The 22,196-nt window shown below is 38.0% G+C and overlaps 1 protein-coding gene across 2 annotated transcripts in view; it reads left to right on the forward strand.

Annotated features, from left to right (window-relative positions):
- mgat4a (alpha-1,3-mannosyl-glycoprotein 4-beta-N-acetylglucosaminyltransferase A) overlaps positions 1-22,196 on the forward strand; it is a 116,472-nt gene that overhangs the window by 76,604 nt on the left and 17,672 nt on the right. For both annotated transcript variants that reach the window (XM_028800635.2, XM_028800633.2), the window contains exons 6-11: positions 415-528; positions 5,083-5,158; positions 6,261-6,375; positions 7,144-7,274; positions 15,540-15,647; positions 18,859-19,052. In XM_028800635.2, coding sequence (XP_028656468.1) covers positions 415-528; positions 5,083-5,158; positions 6,261-6,375; positions 7,144-7,274; positions 15,540-15,647; positions 18,859-19,052 — 738 coding nt within the window. The remainder of the gene's footprint in view (positions 1-414; positions 529-5,082; positions 5,159-6,260; positions 6,376-7,143; positions 7,275-15,539; positions 15,648-18,858; positions 19,053-22,196) is intronic.

Consider the following 22,196-nt stretch of genomic DNA (forward strand, 5'->3'; position numbering starts at 1 on the left):
TGTGTTTAGCTTAACATTTTCTGAGAGCTGACGCCAGTGCTTCACATTCTATCAGTAGAGCAGAATGCACAAACTAATATTAGTAAACTGAACTGGAAAATAGTTGGTTTCATTTAATGAAAGGAAGAAGTTCTAGCATTCAAAAACAGACAATGCTGAATGGTGTCCCCAAGACCAAGCCGAGATATGTGGGTTTAGTTCATGGAACAAAGCTAAAAAGACTTAAAAGACTGAAATGTAAGTTACCAAGTATGATGGCAAAGTGTCTTTGTTATTGTGTAGCCAGAGTAGCCTTGTGACATCCTGGGGAGGCGAATGGTGTTTATCTGGTTGTCACTGAAAATAAATGTGTAATTATTAGCAAGGAAAGAGAGAATTCCTATTTTAATTAATATGTGATCGGCTGTCTGACAGATTTTCTACAGAAATCAATTCTGGGCTGTTAGAAGTCATCTCTCCTCCAACAACCTACTATCCGGATTTTGCAGCCTTGAAGGAGACCTTTGGTGATTCAAAAGAGAGAGTCAAGTAAGCATTCTGTTAATACACTGGCATAATTTGTGAATATGGACATTATAAACTGTCTGGTCCATTCTAATGTTAACTGATCTGTTTGTTTTCTGGTAATAATTACTAGTTTTTAAATTTTTTTTTGTGAAGGTTATTCACCAGTGTGAGCACTGTTCATGTAAGCAGTATTCACAGTAAAGCCTCACAAGAAAATGAATTCTGTAGATTGGATTCAAATACACTGAATCCTGTCACCTCTTTAGAGATTAACAGCATTATGATTCCTTTTATTTATGTTCAAGGTGTCCAGAACCTTTTCTTACAGCATCTGCCTGGATGGGGCATCTCTCGACTTGATGGCATATCATATTCAGACAGACTAAAGGAATTAAATCTGACTGGCATTTAGACTAGAGAAGGTTATGTGGAATTCTGATCCAAGTTTCCAGAATTTTTAATGACATCAGTAAAGGGGATGCAATAGTTCAATCAGGAATGAGATACTCAAGGAAATCAGTTGAAATTTAAGGAAGATGCGTTCTGTATGGAGTCCAGGGGTTGACTACTTAGGCACTTAAATGAAGCAGACATCTTTACAACTTTGCAAAAGCATCTGGATGAGATACTGGGCAGCTAACCAAATGAGCTCCATAAACTGAATAATCTCCTCTTGGAGGATTGCATAGTAGTTTTTATGTATTGCCCCATGCCATCATATACTGTATTAATTGCTTCAGTTCAAGTGAAAAAACATTTTTTTTTCTCAACTTTCCATATAATTACATTTATTTTTACAGTTAAGAGTAAAGCAGAAATGCTAGTACCGGTATTTTAAATGCAACAGTATGCTTGTTTGTGTCTGTATACAGTATATACAGATTATAAAAACTGTAGATAAACTGATAGCTTTATCAATATACAAGAACCCTGCAATGCTCGGAGCGAGAACAAGGCAGTTTACTTAATGCCCCGATGGGTACTAGGCAAGGGTACTAAGGAAAATAATCAAAAGATTGAAAACACCTCTTGGTGTACATGGTAGCAAATGGTTCTGTTTACAAGTTGTGACCGTGGAGCTCATTTAAGTATAAAATCTCAGAGGACTAATGGCAAGAAATGGTTGTCACCACTACTCAGTTAAATAGTACCTCATGGTCCCTGAGTGGAAGGGGTGCAACTGACTGGTCCTCTTAAAACAACAGCACAGAAGCTACATTATGAAGCCTAATCCTTTCAAGACTGTCAAACTCTTATGAGTGCAGTGGTCTCATAGGTTGCCAGACGAGACTGTAGCCTGGTGGCCCAGAGCCTTTATAACATGAACGAAATCTGTTTTTAGCTAGAAGACAATATTGAGTCTAGAGTCAACACTGGGTTAGGACAAGGGTTCAATTAAAAATTCTTCAACTCGACTGGCTGGAGAAAAATTGCTGGTCTCTAGAAAGCCTTCATCTTAAAAAAAAAAAAAAAAAAAAAAAAAAAAATCAACTGGTCTCATGGCACTCGATTTGGGACTGTATGGCGCATTCTACCAAGCAAGAGCCTAACTTTAGATGCATTCATGCATTTTACTCTCCTTCTCCAATGCCCCTACTTGTCCAAGTCAACATGCAAACACAATTTACATTTTTTACCCTCAAATGGACATACTAATTGGCTTACTGTTTCTTTTATTCAAGTTGAATAAGCCAGACCATATTTTCAGAATCATCTAAACCAGAATTTTTGAAACTGTGGGATTGCGGCAGTCCTGGTGAAGCTGACATTCATAAACATTTTAAATACTGTCTTTAAGTTGCCTCAAGTAGTTTTCAAATAAACATACAGGTAACTCAAAATGTTCTTCAACTGCTGCATTAAGGTAGTCCTAGGAATGAATATAGTTATTGACTAGAGCAGCAGTTCCCAATCTGTGGAGTATGGAAGCAGCTATCAAGTGGTACTTGAGGAAACACAAAAAAAAAAATGGGTAAAAATGGGGCCTTAATAGGACTATTGGTTACTCAGCCGCCAAACCTAAGTCTTCATGCTTGGCTGTGTTTCAGTCCCTTCACTCCGTCTCACAGTGGTCCTGCTGTTTGAGACTTCACTCCAGTTTTTGCCTAACCAGCTGCATTCTTCTTTTCAGTCTCCACCACCATTCCAAAGTCTCCCACCGTTCACATGGGGCTCAAGGTAATGGCTCTACACCTCTTCAAGTGGAACCATATCAGGATTGAGGCTGCCCAGAAACCATGCACCAAGATCGATACTTTTTTGCAAAAGAGTACATCTACTGTTTTACAAGAGTACATCTGTCGCCCCTGCCACCTTCATGAGCAACCTGCACAGTGCAACTTTCAGATCCCAAGTGCCAGCATTGCAATATTTTCAGTTTCGGTAAACTTGTTAGTGTGCCATCCTGTTTTGACCAGTTAATTGGCAGAGCTAATGCAGAAGGATATATACTACAATGAAGAAAACAGAAAATGTTATTAACAATGCAATACACATATCAAACATTTCATTTTAGTGTTGTTAATATTAATCAACAGCTGACAGCTATTGTTTCAGACAGAGTCGTCAGTATTCAGTTCTCTTCAACCTTACTTAAAATTATAGAGGGATAATACAGAAACTTGCTAAACACAGAAGCAGAACTGCCCTTCAAGTTGTCAAAACTGGGACCCACCATTAACAATATTGACTCTATAAAGCATAAAGATACACAGTACTGTGAATGAGGCTTATAACATTGTTAGTGACATTGACTTTGAGTTTGTTCTTTTTAGGCCTGAAGTCATATATCACATATTTTTCAACTTCTGAATGTCTGAATTTATATATGTTAACTATATATTTTTATATATTCACAGTAATTTTAGGCTTTCGAATTTTTATTTTTTTATCAAAACAAGCTACTGTTCTTACATATAAAAATAATTTTAATAATTATTTGGTGTATATAAGAAAAATGAAAAGAGACACTGTAGCTGCCGAAATATATAAGGTGTTGTCAGGCACGGGTAAAACGCGTGTTGAAAGAATTCTCAGTCCAAAAGTTTGTTTTAAAATATTTAGCGAAAGTCAAAAGAAAATAATCCACACAAGAATAAAAGGAAAAATAGTTACACATGTAAAATAAAAGGCAAAAAAAAGAAAAATGTATCTTCTATAAACTTAGCTTTTCTTGAAAAACTTTAGTTATTTCTCTACTTAAAGGTTCTTAATTTCTTCTTCTGTACGCCTTAAGCATATGATATGGTACTTAAATAAACAAGTTTTCTTTATGTGTTACTTCACACATTCAAAGAGCCTGTAGGCCATCAAGCACGATCACGAGCACGAGCATGGTCATGAAGGCGAGCACAGTCACAGTTAAAAACCGTATGCCTCTACACCTTATACAAGGCAAGGCTGTCACTAACTGAAGAATAATATTTACTTGAAGCAGTTAGAATTGTATTGGTACATTCTTGCCATTTCTATTTATGGGGGTTATAGGAACCTCCCATAGATTATGCAATTTTATAGAACTAGGAAAATGGCTCTTACAGACACAATAACATAAAAACTATTTTTTTTGTTATCACTTATTACAATACCCTAATGCTGTATTGCAGGGAGGGGAGTTAAAGAATTACAACTTTTAGTAGTGTCTAGTAAGAGTGTGAACAACTTAAGACCGGACAAATGGTGGTAGTTCAAAACATTTCAGTTCCTGGAGTGTCCCTGGCCTAGAGACACCATGTGGCAATTGATTACATATGTGCTGTCATTAATACTTTCCGTTGATTAATAGGTCTACTGTTATACAAAGTCATGTTGTGTGACTACTGTCAACAGTAACCAAGTTCCAAGGCTGCTTTGTAGCATTTTCTTTATATTATTGGGGGGCTTTGTTTAGATGGTACAACATTTTAGGAAGCCTTATGGGAGCTCCTGATCTAAATCATAAATTACTAGACCAGTTTTTTTCATGCTTTCCTGAGCGTCAAACTTAGTTTAGGATACCTTTTGTGCAGAGGTAAATTTACATTTTAATATGCATTACAGTTTAGCTGGGTGCAGTGGGTGTCTTGAGTAGTTCAAAATCATTCTCTTTTACTAAGTACAGTTTATTCTGTTTTGTTTAGTGGGGTGTATAGCTAATGGACAGTTTTTATTTGTTTATCTTCTGTTTGTTGTTTAGTCCATGAACTGTCAGAAACAACTATCTGGGTCAGGATGATCTGGCATGCTGATGCAGTGTTTAGAGCTGCTTGTGTTCATTTTCCTGTCGATTCATTGTGTAAATCTTACACATTCACCCCGTGTGTTTAGTATTCTTAAGGTACTATACTGTTAATGTTGACTGCTGAGTCTGAATGGGCCCCTTGTAACAGTGTGGGTATGCACATGAGTGTAATGTGATGGGCATTTGATCCAAAGCCAATCCTATGTCTTGTGCCCTTTCTTACTGGTATAAACTCCAGTTCCCTGTTTTCCTTGTAATAGAATGAATACATTCAAAAAATAGATGGATTGATGTTCTGGACACAGCTGTGGAACAACAGAAATGAAAGTAATTTTTGCTTTTGAAATATTCCGCAGGTGGAGAACAAAACAGAATCTTGACTATTGCTTTCTTATGATGTATGCAGTAAACAAGGGAGTCTATTATGTACAGGTGGGTAATTTTGTTAGCTGAAGTATACTTTAATTTTGTTAATTATAGCATGTACAAACACTGCAATACTTCTTTGGAGAAGATCAAATGTAAATGTTAATGGGTACTGTGCTTATGACATTGCTATATAGCCATATAACAACTACTACTGCCCAGTTGAGTGCAGATTATTCAAGCAACAGATCTAGAGAGAGACATTTCAGTGGTGCTGATGGTAACTCTTTGACCATAAGATAATATAATGTGTTATTTGTACTCACTTCATGAAGTTGTAATATTGGGGTAATGTGTGCTTTGGCCGTGACAAAAGAGCCTCCACTGGATAGAAGTTAAAGAGAGCATTCCATCCAACTATCGGTCCTTGCCTTGCATGTGATACTGAAAGGATAAAATATTTTACATCTTTAAGCCCAAATGGAAGCGGTATATTCTGTGTTTAAACAAACTCGCATCGCCTTGTTTTGGCTTTGTAGTTAAATCTGTGCCCCCATTTTTGGAATTTAAAGAGAATAATGCAGTTATAATTCAAGAAGGACAAAAGACTGTTTGCATATCCATGCAGTAGTTTTGTCTGTGTGGCAATTTGGAAAGTGAAATATTAATAATTATCACTAATGCTTGTATAAGGTATGCCAAAACCACTAAAATCAAGCCTCACAAGCTTTTCAACCTTGGTGCCCGTCTTCTGTTGCTATCATATTACTGGCAATGATACAGATGCAATAATGAGGGCAGTCACCCAAAATCTTAAAGTACAGCTAAGTCTCTTTGCAAGTAAATTATTGTCCTGTTGGTAATAAATATTTATCACTTTTAAATCAATATTTAAGTACATAGTATATTCTGTTAAAGGCTGTGGCTTGCTTATGCATGCAATTTTTCGGTGCTGCTAATAAACACGGAATGCAATGCCAGCCGAGTACAAGCTTCTAATATTTGATGGGCATTGGCACTGAATGTTGTTAATACAGTATGTAAAAATACTGGGGAAGCAGTCTCTAGATCTACATCCATATGCACAATTTTTTCCACAACTGTAAGACACCACTTTTATTTTTGATAGTTTTTGCTTTTAATTAAATTGTATGTTCTTTTCATTTAGCTGGAAGACGACATTGTTGCCAAACCAAACTATTTCCTGACCATGAAAAACTTTGCACAGCAGCTAACATCTGAGGACTGGATGATTTTGGAATTCTCACAGCTTGGATTTATTGGTAACGATAGATTTTATTTGTTTTTAATGAACTATGAAATACTTCTTTTTAAAATTTAAATTCATAAAAAGAAGAAAAGTAAATGCATTCTGTAGGAACATGTTGATTGCATTAACTGTATTTATATAGAATAGTATGCCAAGTAGCTAAAATATCAATAATATGATTCTTTAAATTTAAAAGAAACTTTTTGGTTTTATTATATTTTAAAACTGTCAGAAAGCTGGCACCATACAAGAACATGAGAACGTTTTGATACTGTATCTCACACCTTAGTCTAGGACGTAGCCATTCCACGAGCTCAGTCAAAGTCCTCACTGGGGATGTAGGCCTCTCGGTGTTACATGACTGATAAATTACAGTCTATAATCGTTTTGAGGAAAGAACAAGCTTAAAGTGTAGGCTTACATTTACTTGGTAAAATTTGGTACTAAATTGCCTCATATCTTTTGTTCATAGTAAATGATTTAACAATTGTTTTATACAGTTTATTTAAAAATAGACCTTTTGTTTGCGTAAATCAAATCACAGAACCAGTTTCTATTTTTGCCAGTGGACTTTGTTCATTCATGTTGTATGAAGGCCAATAGATGCACGTTAGTACAGTGTGAATGAACTGGTCCAGAATGCTAGGCAGATTCTAACTGCTTATTGTAAGGAAAATCCATCAGGAGCAAGCTGATGTTTTTGTCACTGCGTGTCCTCTCACAAAGATATGTTTCTTACTTAGTGTGCTGAAGTTCAAGTCTGTTCTGATTAACATTACAGGGAAGATGTTCCAAGCGCCTGATCTTAATCTGATTGTGGAGTTCATATTTATGTTCTATAAAGAAAAGCCAATTGACTGGCTCCTTGATCATATCCTTTGGGTGAAGGTCTGCAACCCAGAGAGAGATGCGGTAAGTGGCATAAGGAATGTTTCCTGTATTTTGTCGTATTTTTCATTTGTTGTATTCTGGAAGGTGCATTGATTTACTCAAATAACTGAAGTATGCCTAATTATTTTAGTAAGGAAACAATAAATAACGAAGCACAGCCACAAATTAAACCGCAAATTAAAATAACATAGCAAGTACAATAGTAAGCTTCCATTACAAGCACTCAAAGCGGAGCAGTACGACTAGAGAGCATGGTCTATAATGGTTCTTTATTTAGAAGAAAACAGCAAATAAAAAGGTTCAGGACACTCTGGCATGTTTACTTAAGGATTGCAAATTCTGAACACATCCTTATAAACCAAGTTGGATTTTTCCATTTTGTACTAATACAAAACATCAACCAAGTCAGTTATAGAAGGTGGACTGTGATTCATCTATTTGAGTAAAATAAGCCTTTGTGCAAGTAGTGAGGTGTAAAATATTACAACAGATTATTCATAGCACAGTTGTACCCCATTTTTTATTACTCCTAATATTATCATTATTATTATTATTATCACATAATCCAAGGTCATTTAAGAGATACCTGTATAAAAATATTTTGCTCCAAATGGTTCAAGTCTCAGACATTCCCAAAACATGATATAATTTGTGACATGAGAAACTGTACGTTCATTTTACTCGTCCCATAATATGCTGTATTTATATGTAAAATATTCTTTTTTAGCCATATATTTAAGTTAGATATTGTTATTTTTGGAGACCTTGTTTCACAACCTCCATTCTTATTTTCTCCATCTTTCAATTGAAGTGAATAATATGAAAGTGCATCTATTGCTCATTTACTCTTTCATAACATTTATGAAACATCAGTAGATCGGTTATTCATCTCTGTGCAGTGTGGCCTGTTGGCCTGATGGTAAAATTACTTGTTAATACGAAGGATTCACCGGTCTTATACTAAATATGTAATATCAAGAGAAATGTCTCAGTTATGCCATCTAAGATCACTCCTAAGTTGAGTTTTGTTAGTCACATTGCAGAGATGAGTAAACACTTTACTGATATTTTAAAAGTGTCATGAAGTCCCAAAGACGTGTTTGTTAAGGTCTTGTTACATAATAGTGAGTTATACATGCATTTTACGGTACCAAAATTGAAGTGATACCATATGAAACTATTTTGGAAGAGTTAACTACAAGAAAATCTTGAGCATTGTGAGCCTCCCAGCTGATATTATACAGTGGGTACGGAAAGTATTCAGACCCCCTTCAGTTTTTCACTCTTTGTCATATTGCAGCCATTTGCTAAAATCATTTAAATTAATTTTTTCCCTCATTAATGTACACACAGCACCCCATATTGACAGACAAAAAAAAGAATTTTTGAAATTGTTGCAGATTTATTAAAAAAGAAAAACTGAAATATCACACTAAGTATTCAGACCCTTTGCTCAGTATTTAGTAGAAGCACCCTTTTGAGCTAATACAGCCATGAGTCTTCTTGGGAAAGATGCAACAAGTTTTTCACACCTGGATTTGGGGATCCTCTGCCATTCCTCCTTGCAGATCCTCTCCAGTTCTGTCAGGTTGGATGGTAAACGTTGGTGGACAGCCACCAGAGATGCTCAACTGGGTTTAAGTCAGGGCTCTGGCTGGGCCATTCAAGAACAGTCACAGAGTTGTTGTGAAGCCACTCCTTCGTTATTTTAGCTGTGTGCTTAGGGTCGTTGTCTTGTTGGAAGGTAAACCTTCGGCCCAGTCTGAGGTCCTTAGCACTCTGGAGAAGGTTTTTGTCCAGGATATCCCTGTACTTGGCCGCATTCATCTTTCCCTCGATTGCAACCAGTCGTCCTGTCCCTGCAGCTGAAAAACACCCCCACAGCATGATGCTGCCACCGCCATGCTTCACTGTGGGGACTGTATTGGACAAGTGATGAGCAGTGCCTGGTTGTCTCCACACATACTGCTTAGAATTAAGGCCAAAAAGTTCTATCTTGGTCTCATCAGACCAGAGAATCTTATTTCTCACCATCTCAGAGTCCTTCAGGTGTCTTTTAGCAAACTCCATGCAGGAGTTGGCCTTAATTCTAAGCGGTATGTGTGGAGACAACCAGGCACTGCTCATCACTTGTCCAATACAGTCCCCACAGTGAAGCATGGCGGTGGCAGAATCATGCTGTGGGGGTGTTTTTCAGCTGCAGGGACAGGACGACTGGTTGCAATCGAGGGAAAGATGAATGCGGCCAAGTACAGGGATATCCTGGACAAAAACCTTCTCCAGAGTGCTAAGGACCTCAGACTGGGCCAAAGGTTTACCTTCCAACAAGACAATGACCCTAAGCACACAGCTAAAATAACAAAGGAGTGGCTTCACAACAACTCTGACTGTTCTTGAATGGCCCAGCCAGAGCCCTGACTTAAACCCAATTGAGCATCTCTGGAGAGACCTAAAAATGGCTGTCCACCAACGTTTACCATCCAACCTGACAGAACTGGAGAGGATCTGCAAGGAGGAATGGCAGAGGATCCCCAAATCCAGGTGTGAAAAACTTGTTGCATCTTTCCCAAGAAGACTCATGGCTGTATTAGCTCAAAAGGGTGCTTCTACTAAATACTGAGCAAAGGGTCTGAATACTTAGGACCATGTGATATTTCAGTTTTTCTTTTTTAATAAATCTGCAACAATTTCAAAAATTCTTTTTTTTGTCTGTCAATATGGGGTGCTGCGTGTACATTAATGAGGGAAAAAATTAATTTAAATGATTTTAGCAAATGGCTGCAATATGACAAAGAGTGAAAAACTGAAGGGGGTCTGAATACTTTCCGTACCCACTGTATGCCTACGTGCATCTTGTACAAATTCAGAATCAAGCCTAAGAATAATATAGATGTGTCTCATCAGTGAGCAAGCTAAAACCTAAAAATAAAAGTGTTCTTGGGTCAGCACATTTGCAAAATGAACAAAGTCCGAACAAAATTCCTAACATGCAAGAGTAACACAAAGTAGTATTGGCATTTATGTTAAATTTGTATCTCATAGATATAAATTGGATTACTTAACATGACACTTAAGTGGTATGTGAATGACTGTACAGTAATATTCATATTTAGTTTTCTGTTAGATACGTCAGCTACAGCTCCAGAAACTTGGATCGAGATGCTGGCCGCGGCACTGCCTGTGTGCACATTCTGATATGGGCGGCCCTAAATTGACCTTGTGTGAGCTATTGTGGGTGTGCTCTCTGCTGGACTGGAGTCCTGTACAGGCTAATGTTTGCCTTGAGCAAGTGTTATGTGGATATGCACTGGCTTCCATTGAACCTGAAATCAATAGAGGATGAAATATGAATAATGATTAGTCCAGTTCATCGTTTCTTGGGCCCAAACCTGTCCTAGACAAGGAAGGAAGCCCCTACTACTACTAGTATTACTACTAGTACTGCTGAGTAGGATGACAGAGTTTCTTAAGGCCCACACTGACATAAGCTAATTATCATGAATTAACCAAACATGCACAATGTCGTGGTGTGGAGGGAAACTGTAGTAGCCAGGGAAGAACTTGTATAAATGTGCAAAATCTACACAATCAGTGACCAGGCCCAGGATTCAAACAGAGAATTCTGGATTTGGAAAGCAGCAGTACTAAGCAATTGACTACCACAACACCATGTACAAATCTAGTTTAATTAAAATAGCACACAAAATGACAACATACGAAAAAATTATTTAATCTGAGAACCTTACCAGAAGTGGCTTTAAATCTGTTTTAAACAAACTACATGCTTATCGTCACTTCTGGAATTAACATCATAATGTAAATTAGTATAAAACTGTTAAGTAGTAATATTAACTATTGATTTTTGACTGCTGTTGGACTTTTAATTACAGTACTTCATATAAAAAAATGAAGGATTTAAATTAAATTTTTTATTTATGACCAGCAGTGTACAGGTATTGTGATAAATTTGAACTTTCACTTGTGAAACAACATTGTTGAGGACTTAGGTTGTCAGTACTACATGTACTAAGATGACAAAAATACTTTGAGTTAATGTCTTCATTTTTGAAGTTAGTTAAAGTTGTAACTGTCGTATTTGCTTATTTTATTTCTAATGTTGCAGTGACAATGCGTTTAAATAAAATGTGCATCCTTAGTTTCACATGTTCTTATCAATGCAGTTGTTTCTTTTAGCTTTTCATTATTTGTTTCAAACAGAATTGGGAGTAACACATTGCTGTAATCTAATTACATTTCCCAGTAATCAAGTAGCATAACACATTTATGTATAATTCTTGTAATCACATTACAGCTACTGACATAACTAGGTTTGTTACTTGTTTTACACAAGTTTCGAAGCAAAAAAATCTAAGTGTCATAAATATCTTGAAGGGCAGGTAATCTCACGTAATGTTCAAGGAGGTGAGTTTGGTTAGCAGATCTGCATCCCGCGCCCGAGTTGCACTGCATATGCACACACTGTTTTTTTTTGCAGGTGTAAAGCAAATTGAATTTTTACGATACTGCTGGACCTATACTGAAGATATGTGTTGTTTACGACATTACATTATAGTTGCTTTAACTTCGATATTGTGTTAGGGTTGACTTTCTCTTTATTAAGAAACAAAGAGCTGTACTTCCAAAGATAATAGTATTTCATTTATACAAGACATTGAAGGAATATGATTAACAAGGAGAATTTCATTCTAGTTTAAGTGAGATGGAGCAGAATGAACCAGAATTTGTATGCCTAACCTTTTCTAAGTAAAAGTTAGCTGCATTTATCTTTTTGTTCATTGTGATGTTCAGCCTCTTGATCAGTGAGCTTATATGGAATTGAGAATGGACAGAGGTAAAAAAAAGTCTTCGATATCCAATCAGATGAAAAAATATAAGCATCATGTGTCATAAAAATGCAATGTTGTATCCCAACATGCATTTCAAATTTTTCTGTGACATCTCTTTGACATTCCCACAAATGGAGAAGTCATTGTACATGTAAGTTACTGTATCTCCATCCTGCCATTAGTTGTTAGTGAATGTAAGATAGTTAGTTAGTTACAACATAGAAGTGCTTTCTCTTTGATTGCCACATGCTTTTTTGATAGTGTAAAATGGGGAAAGACAGAGGGACATGATAAGTATTGACTACAAATATCTGGCATCACTCAATGAATATGTGCTAATAATTTTATGGTTTGTTGATTCCATGTCTGCAAGTGCCCAAATGGTCAGGCTGGTTTGGCTTTTAATTACTAAAACTTATTTTTTTTATTAACAATTGTTTTTTGTGAGCTGAAAATCTCTACTAGCTGTTGAATATGTTTAAAATAAGTCATGCTGTTTACTTGTTTTAGTACTGAATTCATGTTTATTGTTATTGGTCATTTCCTCCTTATTAAAATACTGAAAGGACCTGTGGGTGTCATCTTTATCCTTTCCTATTGGTATGTATTTACATGGATTTAGTGAGTAACATTACAGTTTGTAATGGAGTTTCCTCAGGAAGTAAAGAGTAAAGTAAGCCCATTACAATTTGAGAGAAATGCTTATTCATTTATAATGGGTTACTTTTTTTCTTAATGTAATTACTACTTCTGTGCACATACTGAAGAGCAAAGGAAAAGAAATCTGTTTTACGTCATTTGTAGTAACTTTGTTTTACAAATATTGGTTAAGTTGTTGAGTTGTTACAAATGTTGTGATTGTGCATTTCTCCTCAATAAGATGACAAGCACATTGTTGTCATATTCTGTGTCTGTTGTATTCAGCAGGCAGTGCAGTCACACTCTTCCTAAGAAATATATTCATTAAAAATTGCAGCCCTCAGGTATGGCTCTAACAGGAGGATGCACTTAGCTAGCCATTAATGTTGGCTCTTACTTCCAAATAATAACAGCTGAATGAAGCCCTTGGAGCAGCATGATGTCCTGTTGGTGTTTGACATTTTTGTCTGTCCTTTCAAGCATAGGAGGCATTATTCTAGGTGTGCCAGCAAATACTGTAGGTCTGGACGGGACATGTCCACTTATTTCATAACCTCAGGATAGTTTTAGAAATGGCAATCGATATGTTTTACTGAAACTTCACGTGCTACTTTTGATGACATTTGTATTTACTCACTCTTGGTTACAGTATGTCCAGGCAGCTGACCATTCAGTCTTGCCACTCATGTTCAATTGACCTTCAGCTTGCTAGTAAAAGTTTCATTGTCAGCTTTTATATGGCAAATTCCTGCATCTGCTATCCTTGTGTGGTCTTTTCCTGTGGGCTCTGATACTGCTAAAATATCATTATTTATGATTGTATTCTTATATTAAGCTAAACATGTTATATATAAATATCCTTTATGTATATAATGCACTCAGGCTCACAGATCACACCAACACATTGATTATTACATATTCCTCACCTCTAACTATGGCTGTCCTTGAGTCATAAAACCACTTTATTCCCATAATCAACTGTTGTCCCATTTTGTATATCGCGACTGAGGTGGGCAGCTCTTCTGTCAGGTATTGTTTCTCCTGGTCCACTTACAAAGAGGTTTAAAGGCGAACCTTCTTCCTTGGACTTCTGGTCCTCTACTGAAAGAAAGCCGAACGTGCCTTGATGCATCCAGAGTTGCTCCATGTTCCCCCATAGTCTCATCTTGAACTACCCAAGCAGGTTGTGTGAACCCTGACAGTATGTTTGTACAAAGTTTAATCACTAAGGTGCTTACTGTGGTTTGACAAACAATTCTACAGAGTAATAGAAGTCACTCTCTAGGAGTCCTAACCTCAAAATTTCTTCAAATACTACTGTAATTTAATTATTTTAATTAATTAATTTATATTAGTCTGGTTGTTGTTGGTATGGAGCCACATCTGTTTGGGTTTTTTATGGTATTTTGGCTTTCCTGTAACCTGCCAAGAAGTGTATTTTTAGATTAACCAGCAGCTCTAAATTATACTTGAATCAGTGTGTGAGAGGGCCTGAATGTGCACAGTAATGAGGTGGTCTCTTGTCCCAACATGGCTCTAGCTTTATGTCCAGTGTTGATGGGATAGGCTTCGGCCTCTGAAATACTGAATATGGATTAATTAGGTTCATAAACCAGATGAATATTATGAAGAAATGAATAAAAATAAAGCTGTCAGTTCTGGCATTCAAATTGCATGGTGTTTTACATGACTCTGTGACTTGACTTTAAAGGCACAACATGAAGACCTTCTTTGGAACTCTGTTAACAGTATGCTACTTGGGACTATTGAATTCTGTTACAATTGTTTCACCTCTAGTTTGCATAATTTTGAAATCCAATAAAATCGACTTGATGTTGATTCCTCTCACTGATGGGCATTTTAATCATTTCTCTTTAAACATGCAAAGCTTGAAATTGCACCATTAAAATGAAAACTCTATTGAACAGAAGAGGAGAAATAAATCCTCTGTTGTCACAAATATATACAGTATGATATTCTACTTCAGAGTTGTCCATTGCTGAACCTCTCGTTTGTTATTTTAAGTGAATTGTTGGAACCACACAAATTACAGTGTAAACCACTGATGCTTTACTGCTCTCTACATGGAATATCAGTGTTTTTATTTTTTTTCATTTCCTGTTTTTATTATTAGTCAGTAGTTATTTTTTCCTGCCTGTTAACACCTATTTGAGCATACAGCAAATTAAAAATTCCGAAATGATGTGTCAGATGCCCTATGTTGTAAGTGATCATTGATTTAATTGCACATGTCATCTCAATACCAGAAGAGCTCCCATTTCACGTGTTTCCAATTTAGCTTTGTTTTACTGCTGCTATAGATTCATCTTCCACTCACACTCTGCATAACGCTGCCCTGCTCATTCAATACTGTTCTGATGCAAGTGAACATTTGCATGTATTAAAGTTGACATCTATCTGATTTGGTTCCTGGAAGCGCTAATCCATCATTCTGAAATTAGGTTAACACATTGAATTTCCAGCCCTTTTCTAGTAGCTGTCTGCCGAGCAGAATGATGCTGTGTGGAGCAGAGTAAGTGTGCACTCTGACAATTAAACCTCCAAGAACTGTTTTCCGTCTCCAGTCTTTCCCTGAAAAAAAGTTATTTATTTTCTCACTTTTGGTGGGCCCACAAGCACAGCAGAGATGCAACTTCAGGTTATTTGTCTGAAGATGAAATGACAGCAGTATAGTAATGCAGCTGCATAAACGTTACATTTATTTTGTGATGTCATAAAGTTGTTTCACTATAGTTGCTTAGATAATTCATCGACTTTTTTTTCTTTGCCTTAAATGTAGAAGCACTGCGAGCGTCAGAAATCCAGTCTGCGTGTCCGGTTCAGGCCATCCCTCTTTCAACATGTGGGTCTTCATTCATCTCTGGCTGGGAAAATCCAGAAACTCACGGTAGGTTTACCTTAGTGTCTACATTAGTGGCTTAACAGTTAAATAAAATGAAGAATGGCTACTGTAAAATTAGGATTTAATTATATTTAATGCAGAACAGTCCAGAAGAAGATTAAAGTTTGCGTCACTGTAGCTTTATAAAGTTATAAAAAGGCACTATATCAAATAAAAGTTGTGTTTGTTACTCCAAAGAAATGCTCTATTGTTAGATGGACAATGTTCACTGACTTTCCTCCAGCCTCACTATAAATAAAATCTCTTCATTACCTTCTCACACTAGGGTGACATTGTACTGTAGAGTTTAGTGCTTTTGACTAGCAGATCCAGCATTTGAATCCTTGGCCTAGTCTTTGTCAGTGTGGAGTTTGCACTTCTCTACGTGTGGGTTTTCCTCTGGCTACTCTGGAGACTAGCAGGTTAGGTGAACTGGTGACTCTAATTTGGCCCCAGTGTGAAAGTGTGGCTTTATGAATGCATAGATCTTGTTATGGACTGGCAATCAGTTCAGGGCTGTTTCATGTCTTGTGCCCAGTCATGTTAGCATAGCCTGTAGCCCCCCAGTGATTCTGAATTGGTGTAAGTGGGCTTGACAATGAGTGACCACCTGCCCTTCCTACACACTGGCTGCTCTTGCTCAATACTGGTCTGACTAATTTTCTGAATACAAGATCATACGTTCCTGACAGGGGGCTGTTTATATGCCATTCTGAATGACTTAAGTGGTTAATTACCAAACTTCAATATTTGCTCTTGGTTGCGCTAAGGTGTGTGACAGTGCGGGCTGGCTCCACACTGCTGGTCCCTTCCGGGGGCCTCTTGAACCCTCTACCACTGATAACGTACCGAGGGATGAGCCCAGCAAATGAGGATGCTCATTCATTCAAAGCAAGGGTTAGGTGCAAAAGTGAATAGTGGTTTTATTAAAACAATCAATTAAAAAAAAAATCAAGTGTCCAAAAGCAGTGTAGTACAATAGTCAATCAATAAATAAATAATCCATTAAAAACCGTTGACAGTCCATGAGTTTAAAAGCAAGACTTAAAATAAGAATAAAAACCATCACAGTCATCAGGTCAATCATACTTCTACTCTTGGTTGAGCCTAGCACACTCCCTGTTTATCTCCCCAGTTCCCCCATTACTTGCTCAGCCTGTGGAGACTCCAGCAGCCGCAATCCTCATCAACCGGACCCCCGTTTTGGCTGCCACAAGCGGCATCTGTCAGACCACTCAGGGTTGGTTGTTCTCTTGTCTTCCTTCTCACTCACTCCAGCTTACCTCGGATCCTTAGAGAGGATGCCCCCTCAATCTCACCCACTCCTCTGGACAATCAGTGGGCATGATCTGCCCCAGAGTGTCGATCCTTTGCTCCATCATGGGACCCTCAATCACACCGTCTTTCACAAACAAGCAGCCTGGCTCGCCGTCCCTCTCCTCCCGATACTGTCCTCACGGCATCTCCGCTGTTTCTTCATTTGTTGTTTTTTTATGTCTTTTTTTTTTTTTTTTTATCTCTCCCTCTGGCTCTGAGGTTAGGGATCTGCACTGGCAATCAGAAGGTTGCCTGTTCGAATCCCGTAAAATGCCAAAAGGGACTCTGCTCTGTTGGGCCCTTGAGCAAGGCCCTTAACCTGCAATTGCTAAGCGCTTTGAGTAGTGAGAAAAGCGCTATATAAATGCAAAAAATTATTAGTATTAGCTGCGCTGGCAATCGGAAGTTTGCCAGTTTGAATCTCTTAAATGCCAGAAATGGCTCTACTCCATTGGGCCCTTGAGCAAGACCCTTAACCTGCAATTGCTTTGCCCTGGGTATGAAGTTAACCTGCATCCAGTCCTGCAAGCAGGTCCTCCAACTTTCAAGGAAAACTCAGGGGGTTGTGACAGGATTGGCACTCCAGCCACAGTAAAAAAAAAAAAAAAATTGCACACTGTTCCAGTGTGGTGCAGAGGTGTCACCCACTGCACTCGGGTCCGCATCCAGGTGGTTCATTGTGTGGTGGATACGGCAACGAGATATAATCAGTGCGTGCTCCCAACCTTCTCTCTCTACCCGTTCAGGCCCCTTTTCTATCCTGCTACTCCTAATGGGACACAGATGGTGCATAGGAATTGATGAGTCACCTGCCCAACACACGCAGTCACAGCAGGGACTCCTGATCCATGCCTGGAGCAAAACGCATTCACACACCCAACAGCGCCTGATTAGAGCCTGCACTTTGAGGGATTCGATTATTTATTTAAAATCAGCACAGCATCGCAGACCTTATTTCATAAGGTGCATTGCACACTTGATCCTTAACTCAAATTTAGAGGCTCCAGATGCAAGATGCCTACCTGTTTGGCTGTGTCTTCAACTTTATACTAAAGGTGATTCATTCCAATATTCTCCACTCGAGCCTCATTGTTGGCATTAATAGAGAAGAGGGGCTGAAGCTGTCTGCATGTCAGCATCCATTGTTGCTTCCCTTATTCAGTGACTCCAGTCCAGGTTTTGTTTTCTAGCACTCCTGAACAAAGACATCATCTCAGATATTTTTCTGAGGAAATGAGGAGCACAGAAGTTCATTGGCATAATCGTCGTTCTGCCACAAAACTGAAATTTGGCAGACAAAGCCTAACACAGTAGAATCAGGAGTTAAAATCTTAAATCAAATACTCAAGTAGAGGTCGAAACCTGAAGGACTGACTGTTTGTGCATCACAACCCAGTATGTGAACCAAAATTAAAGTTTAAAAAACTAGCTACAATACCCCAGAATCAAAAGATAAGCTTGCTGAAGTCTTCACCAAAGTAACCACAATCTTGAAAAGAGATATTCACTTGGCACAGTCTTAAATGTCGTTGTGCTGATAACATCACGCTATGCAACTTCAGGGGCCATGCCCCCGAACAGTAAACCAACATTTAAGACCGTCATATCAATGAATACTTTAAATGACGTTGTTCACTAAAACACAAGATGGCATTGTGGCAATTTCAGAACATGGCCATAAGTCAGAAAATAAAATGAAAATTAAGCTAAGTTCTGTATGATCTAAAACCCCAATACAAAATAAAGTCTAAAAGAAAAATAATGTAAACTCAAGAAAAATGTAAAAAGTGCTGATATTCATAACAGCTGTTCTTACTAAGCAAAACCTGTCTGTGTTTGCCAGCAAATGTTGTGTGTTTTGATATTTTATGTCCCAAACTGACATATTTGCTTTTTCCAGGATAAAGACTTTCTGAAGCCTTTACTACAGACAGTTCATGTGAATCCCCCAGCAGAGGTGTCTACCTCTTTGAAGGTTTACCAAGGACATAATTTGGAAAAGACCTATATGGGAGAAGATTTCTTCTGGGCCATAACACCCATTGCAGGAGACTATATTCTCTTTAAATTTGACAGACCAGTCAATATAGAAAGGTGAGCCATTTCCCTGAAACTCTGAGAGGAAAGTTGATTAGGACCTAAAATTGAAAAGGAGAGAAAAAGTGAATTGGACTGCTCTCCAAACTTTAAATACTCCGCATCGGAGGATAAGAATAGTATTCCAAGGCAAATCTATTTAAACCAGGGGTGTCTACCTCCAGTCCTGGTGGGCCGCAGTGCCTGCAGGTTTTCATTCTAACCATCTTCTTAATTAGTGAGCCGTTTTTGCTTCTGATTAACTTGTTTTGCCTTAGTTTTAATTGACGTGACTCAGACCCCTTAGTTGTTTCTTTTTCCTTAATGAGTAGCCAAACAATAATGAGACACAAAACAAGCCGCCACATGACCAGCTAACCTGAATATAAATAAAGAAAGGTGAAGGTCTCAGTCATGTTGGTCTTCTCAGGTCACCAAACCAACTTGACGGTGGTCTTAGAAAAAACACAAAATTAACATTCTGCTGTGGCAGAATGAGAGCAGCAACAAGTCATGATATTCAATAACGGCTTTAATTAACGGCAAGAAGCGGCTTCTCATTAAGAAACTGGTTGGAGTGAAATTGGCTGAAGTTTGATGTTCCAATTTAGCCGGTCATCTGGTGGCTCATTTCTGTTTGGCTGCCATTTAATGAAGAAACAAATCCATTCAGAGGACTGAATCCTTAAAAACAGGGCTATTAAAATGAAGAGAAAAAGAGTTAATTAGCAGTGAAAACTGGTCACTGATTAGGAAAAGGGTTAGAATGAAAACCTGCAGCCACTGCAGCCCACCAGGACCGGAGTTGGACACCCCTGATTTAAACAGTAGTAATAAAATTGTTTGACAGCTCTCTCTCTCTATCTCCTTTGCTTATAATAAAAGTCTTTTATTCTGAATTGTGGCTTCAAGTATGTGACATCTAGAGACATAATGTCTCCTAGGTCTGTGCCCTTTCCTGTGAATAAGAGTTAGTGATTGTGTGGGGATAGTAGGTAGTCGATATGTTAACATCAAAGGCTGTGCAGAATATGTCAGAAATATTTGATATTGGTTAACGGCAAATGCGGCATTAACCCTGTGCCAGAAGCTGAAGTTGGGGGTTGTGACACCCTGACGCAGGTTTTCCACATTATTACTTATTAAACTGGCAGTGTGTGAGTAAATTAATGTGACCTTGGAGATTTCATGGGTTTGAGACTTCCATCAGCAAGCCTTGGTAGTTTGTTTTTTTAGTTTAAAATGAAAGAAAAAGTTTTTTCTTCAGGTGTCAAATACAGTTCCTAGATGCTGCAGTAGATGCAGATTTTTATTCCATCCAATTTCTTATTTGGAAATCCATTTTAATTGTATAGTAATGGAAACATGTTATTTAATTACATGACTTGGTAGTGGTCTATTTTTATGTACTTTCCTTTTTTACAACATTATCTAAATATTTTAATGCTCAGAGTACACTAATATGCTTCTTTTTCTGCCTTTTAAATATTTGGACCGATTCAGCCGACGAGGTGCTAGCTTCCTTGTTATTTGTGTCATTCATTGGTATCTAGTTAAGAAAACAAAGAGCCATTGTGGGTTCTGAAGGTAAACTAGCAAATGAAGTAAATTACTGTCCCACTTAACTTCCAGTTCACTTTTGGTGGTGATGTTTATGGTGGCAGCATGGTGAGCTGAGCAGGCCAGGTTATCTTGTTCACAGATGCAGTCTTGAGGTTTGCCCGGGGACTTCCCAGACATTCCTTATCTACCTGCGTGTCCTGGGGCTGCCAGTGACTTCAATTGAAATGGACCGTGCCAAATACACCTCCTGTACAAAGCACCCAAGATGCATAGTAATTGAATTCTCAAAACACCTCAGCATTGTCTGCTCTGCCCAGCTATCCAGTGGTCTTTCTTTGAGGTCCTTACTTTGTCACAGACAGTTAGCCCCCCAGCATTACTTGGGAACCTTATTTTGACGGCTTTTAACTTGAGATCACATTCTATCAGACCTCTTAATCCTAAGTGGGGATGGACATGTAGATAGACTGGTAAATTGAAATTTTCCCACATCTTTTGCAGATAAATCGATAATTTGTTCTTAAAAGTCTATAGGCATATTATGTATGCAAATTCTGCCATTTTATAATTCTCCTTCAAGTCTCCCAATTTGATAATGCTTCTACAGAATCAATATTTTCCATAGAAGGCAGGTTCACAGTATAAATGTATATATTACTCCTCACATTTTCTTTCATTTTATAGAATAATTTTATAGATCTATTTTAGAACGACTGCACAGGTAACAGTGCTTGAGCCTGCACTCGGCAAAAAAGCTCCATACCAAAATGAATTGAATTGAATGACATCCTCTGAAGGAAGCTAGCGTTTTGGCTTTTGACAGGCCTACACAAAAGTCATCATGTCTTCTTCAAATCACAGTTAACATGCCTTGGCTCTCCTGAATAAGATGAAATTAGAATTGTATTAGCTTAATGCAGAAATGTGATTATGTACAATCTCAGTCCAAGAAAACAATAATTGCATTACAGAAAAGAATTGCTCACACAGCAGTCTTTGCAGGCTCATGTGTCAGGCTGCATAGTAAGTATGTACAGTATGTCAAGCTGTTATCATTTACAAAGTCTACAGAAATTCAGGACTGTTTTTGTTTAGGGACAATTGATTCATAGATGCTCCTTCCTTACAGTTCAGGTGTCCCAAATGTAAATCCCAACTTGGGAATTGTCAGCAGCCATACCTCCTGTGCTTCAGAACAGGTCATTCATCTAAAGCTAAGCATGTTTGGGCCACAGCCAGTACTTGGATGGGAGACCATCTAGGAAAAGCTTGGGTGTTGGTGAGGCTATCAGGGAGTGCTTACCCTGTGGTCTGTGTGTGGATCCCAGCGCAGTGCTGTACAGTACACTATACGATAAAAATGGCACCATCTATGACATGTAAAACTGAGGTCCTGACTCTCTGTGGTCTTTAAAGATCCCTGGCCACCTTTCAAAAAGATTAAGGTTTATCACTCTCCTGGTTAAACTGCCCACCCTGTTCTGGTCAATCTAGCCTCCTTAATCATCCTCCGTCTGTAATTGGCTAACTTTTTCTCTCACCACTTCACCAGCTAATGTGTGGTGAACATACTGGCACAATAATGGCCGCCATTGCATC

This window comes from Erpetoichthys calabaricus, chromosome 4 (genome assembly GCF_900747795.2).
Source record: "Erpetoichthys calabaricus chromosome 4, fErpCal1.3, whole genome shotgun sequence".
In the NCBI taxonomy this organism is placed as follows: domain Eukaryota; kingdom Metazoa; phylum Chordata; class Cladistia; order Polypteriformes; family Polypteridae; genus Erpetoichthys; species Erpetoichthys calabaricus.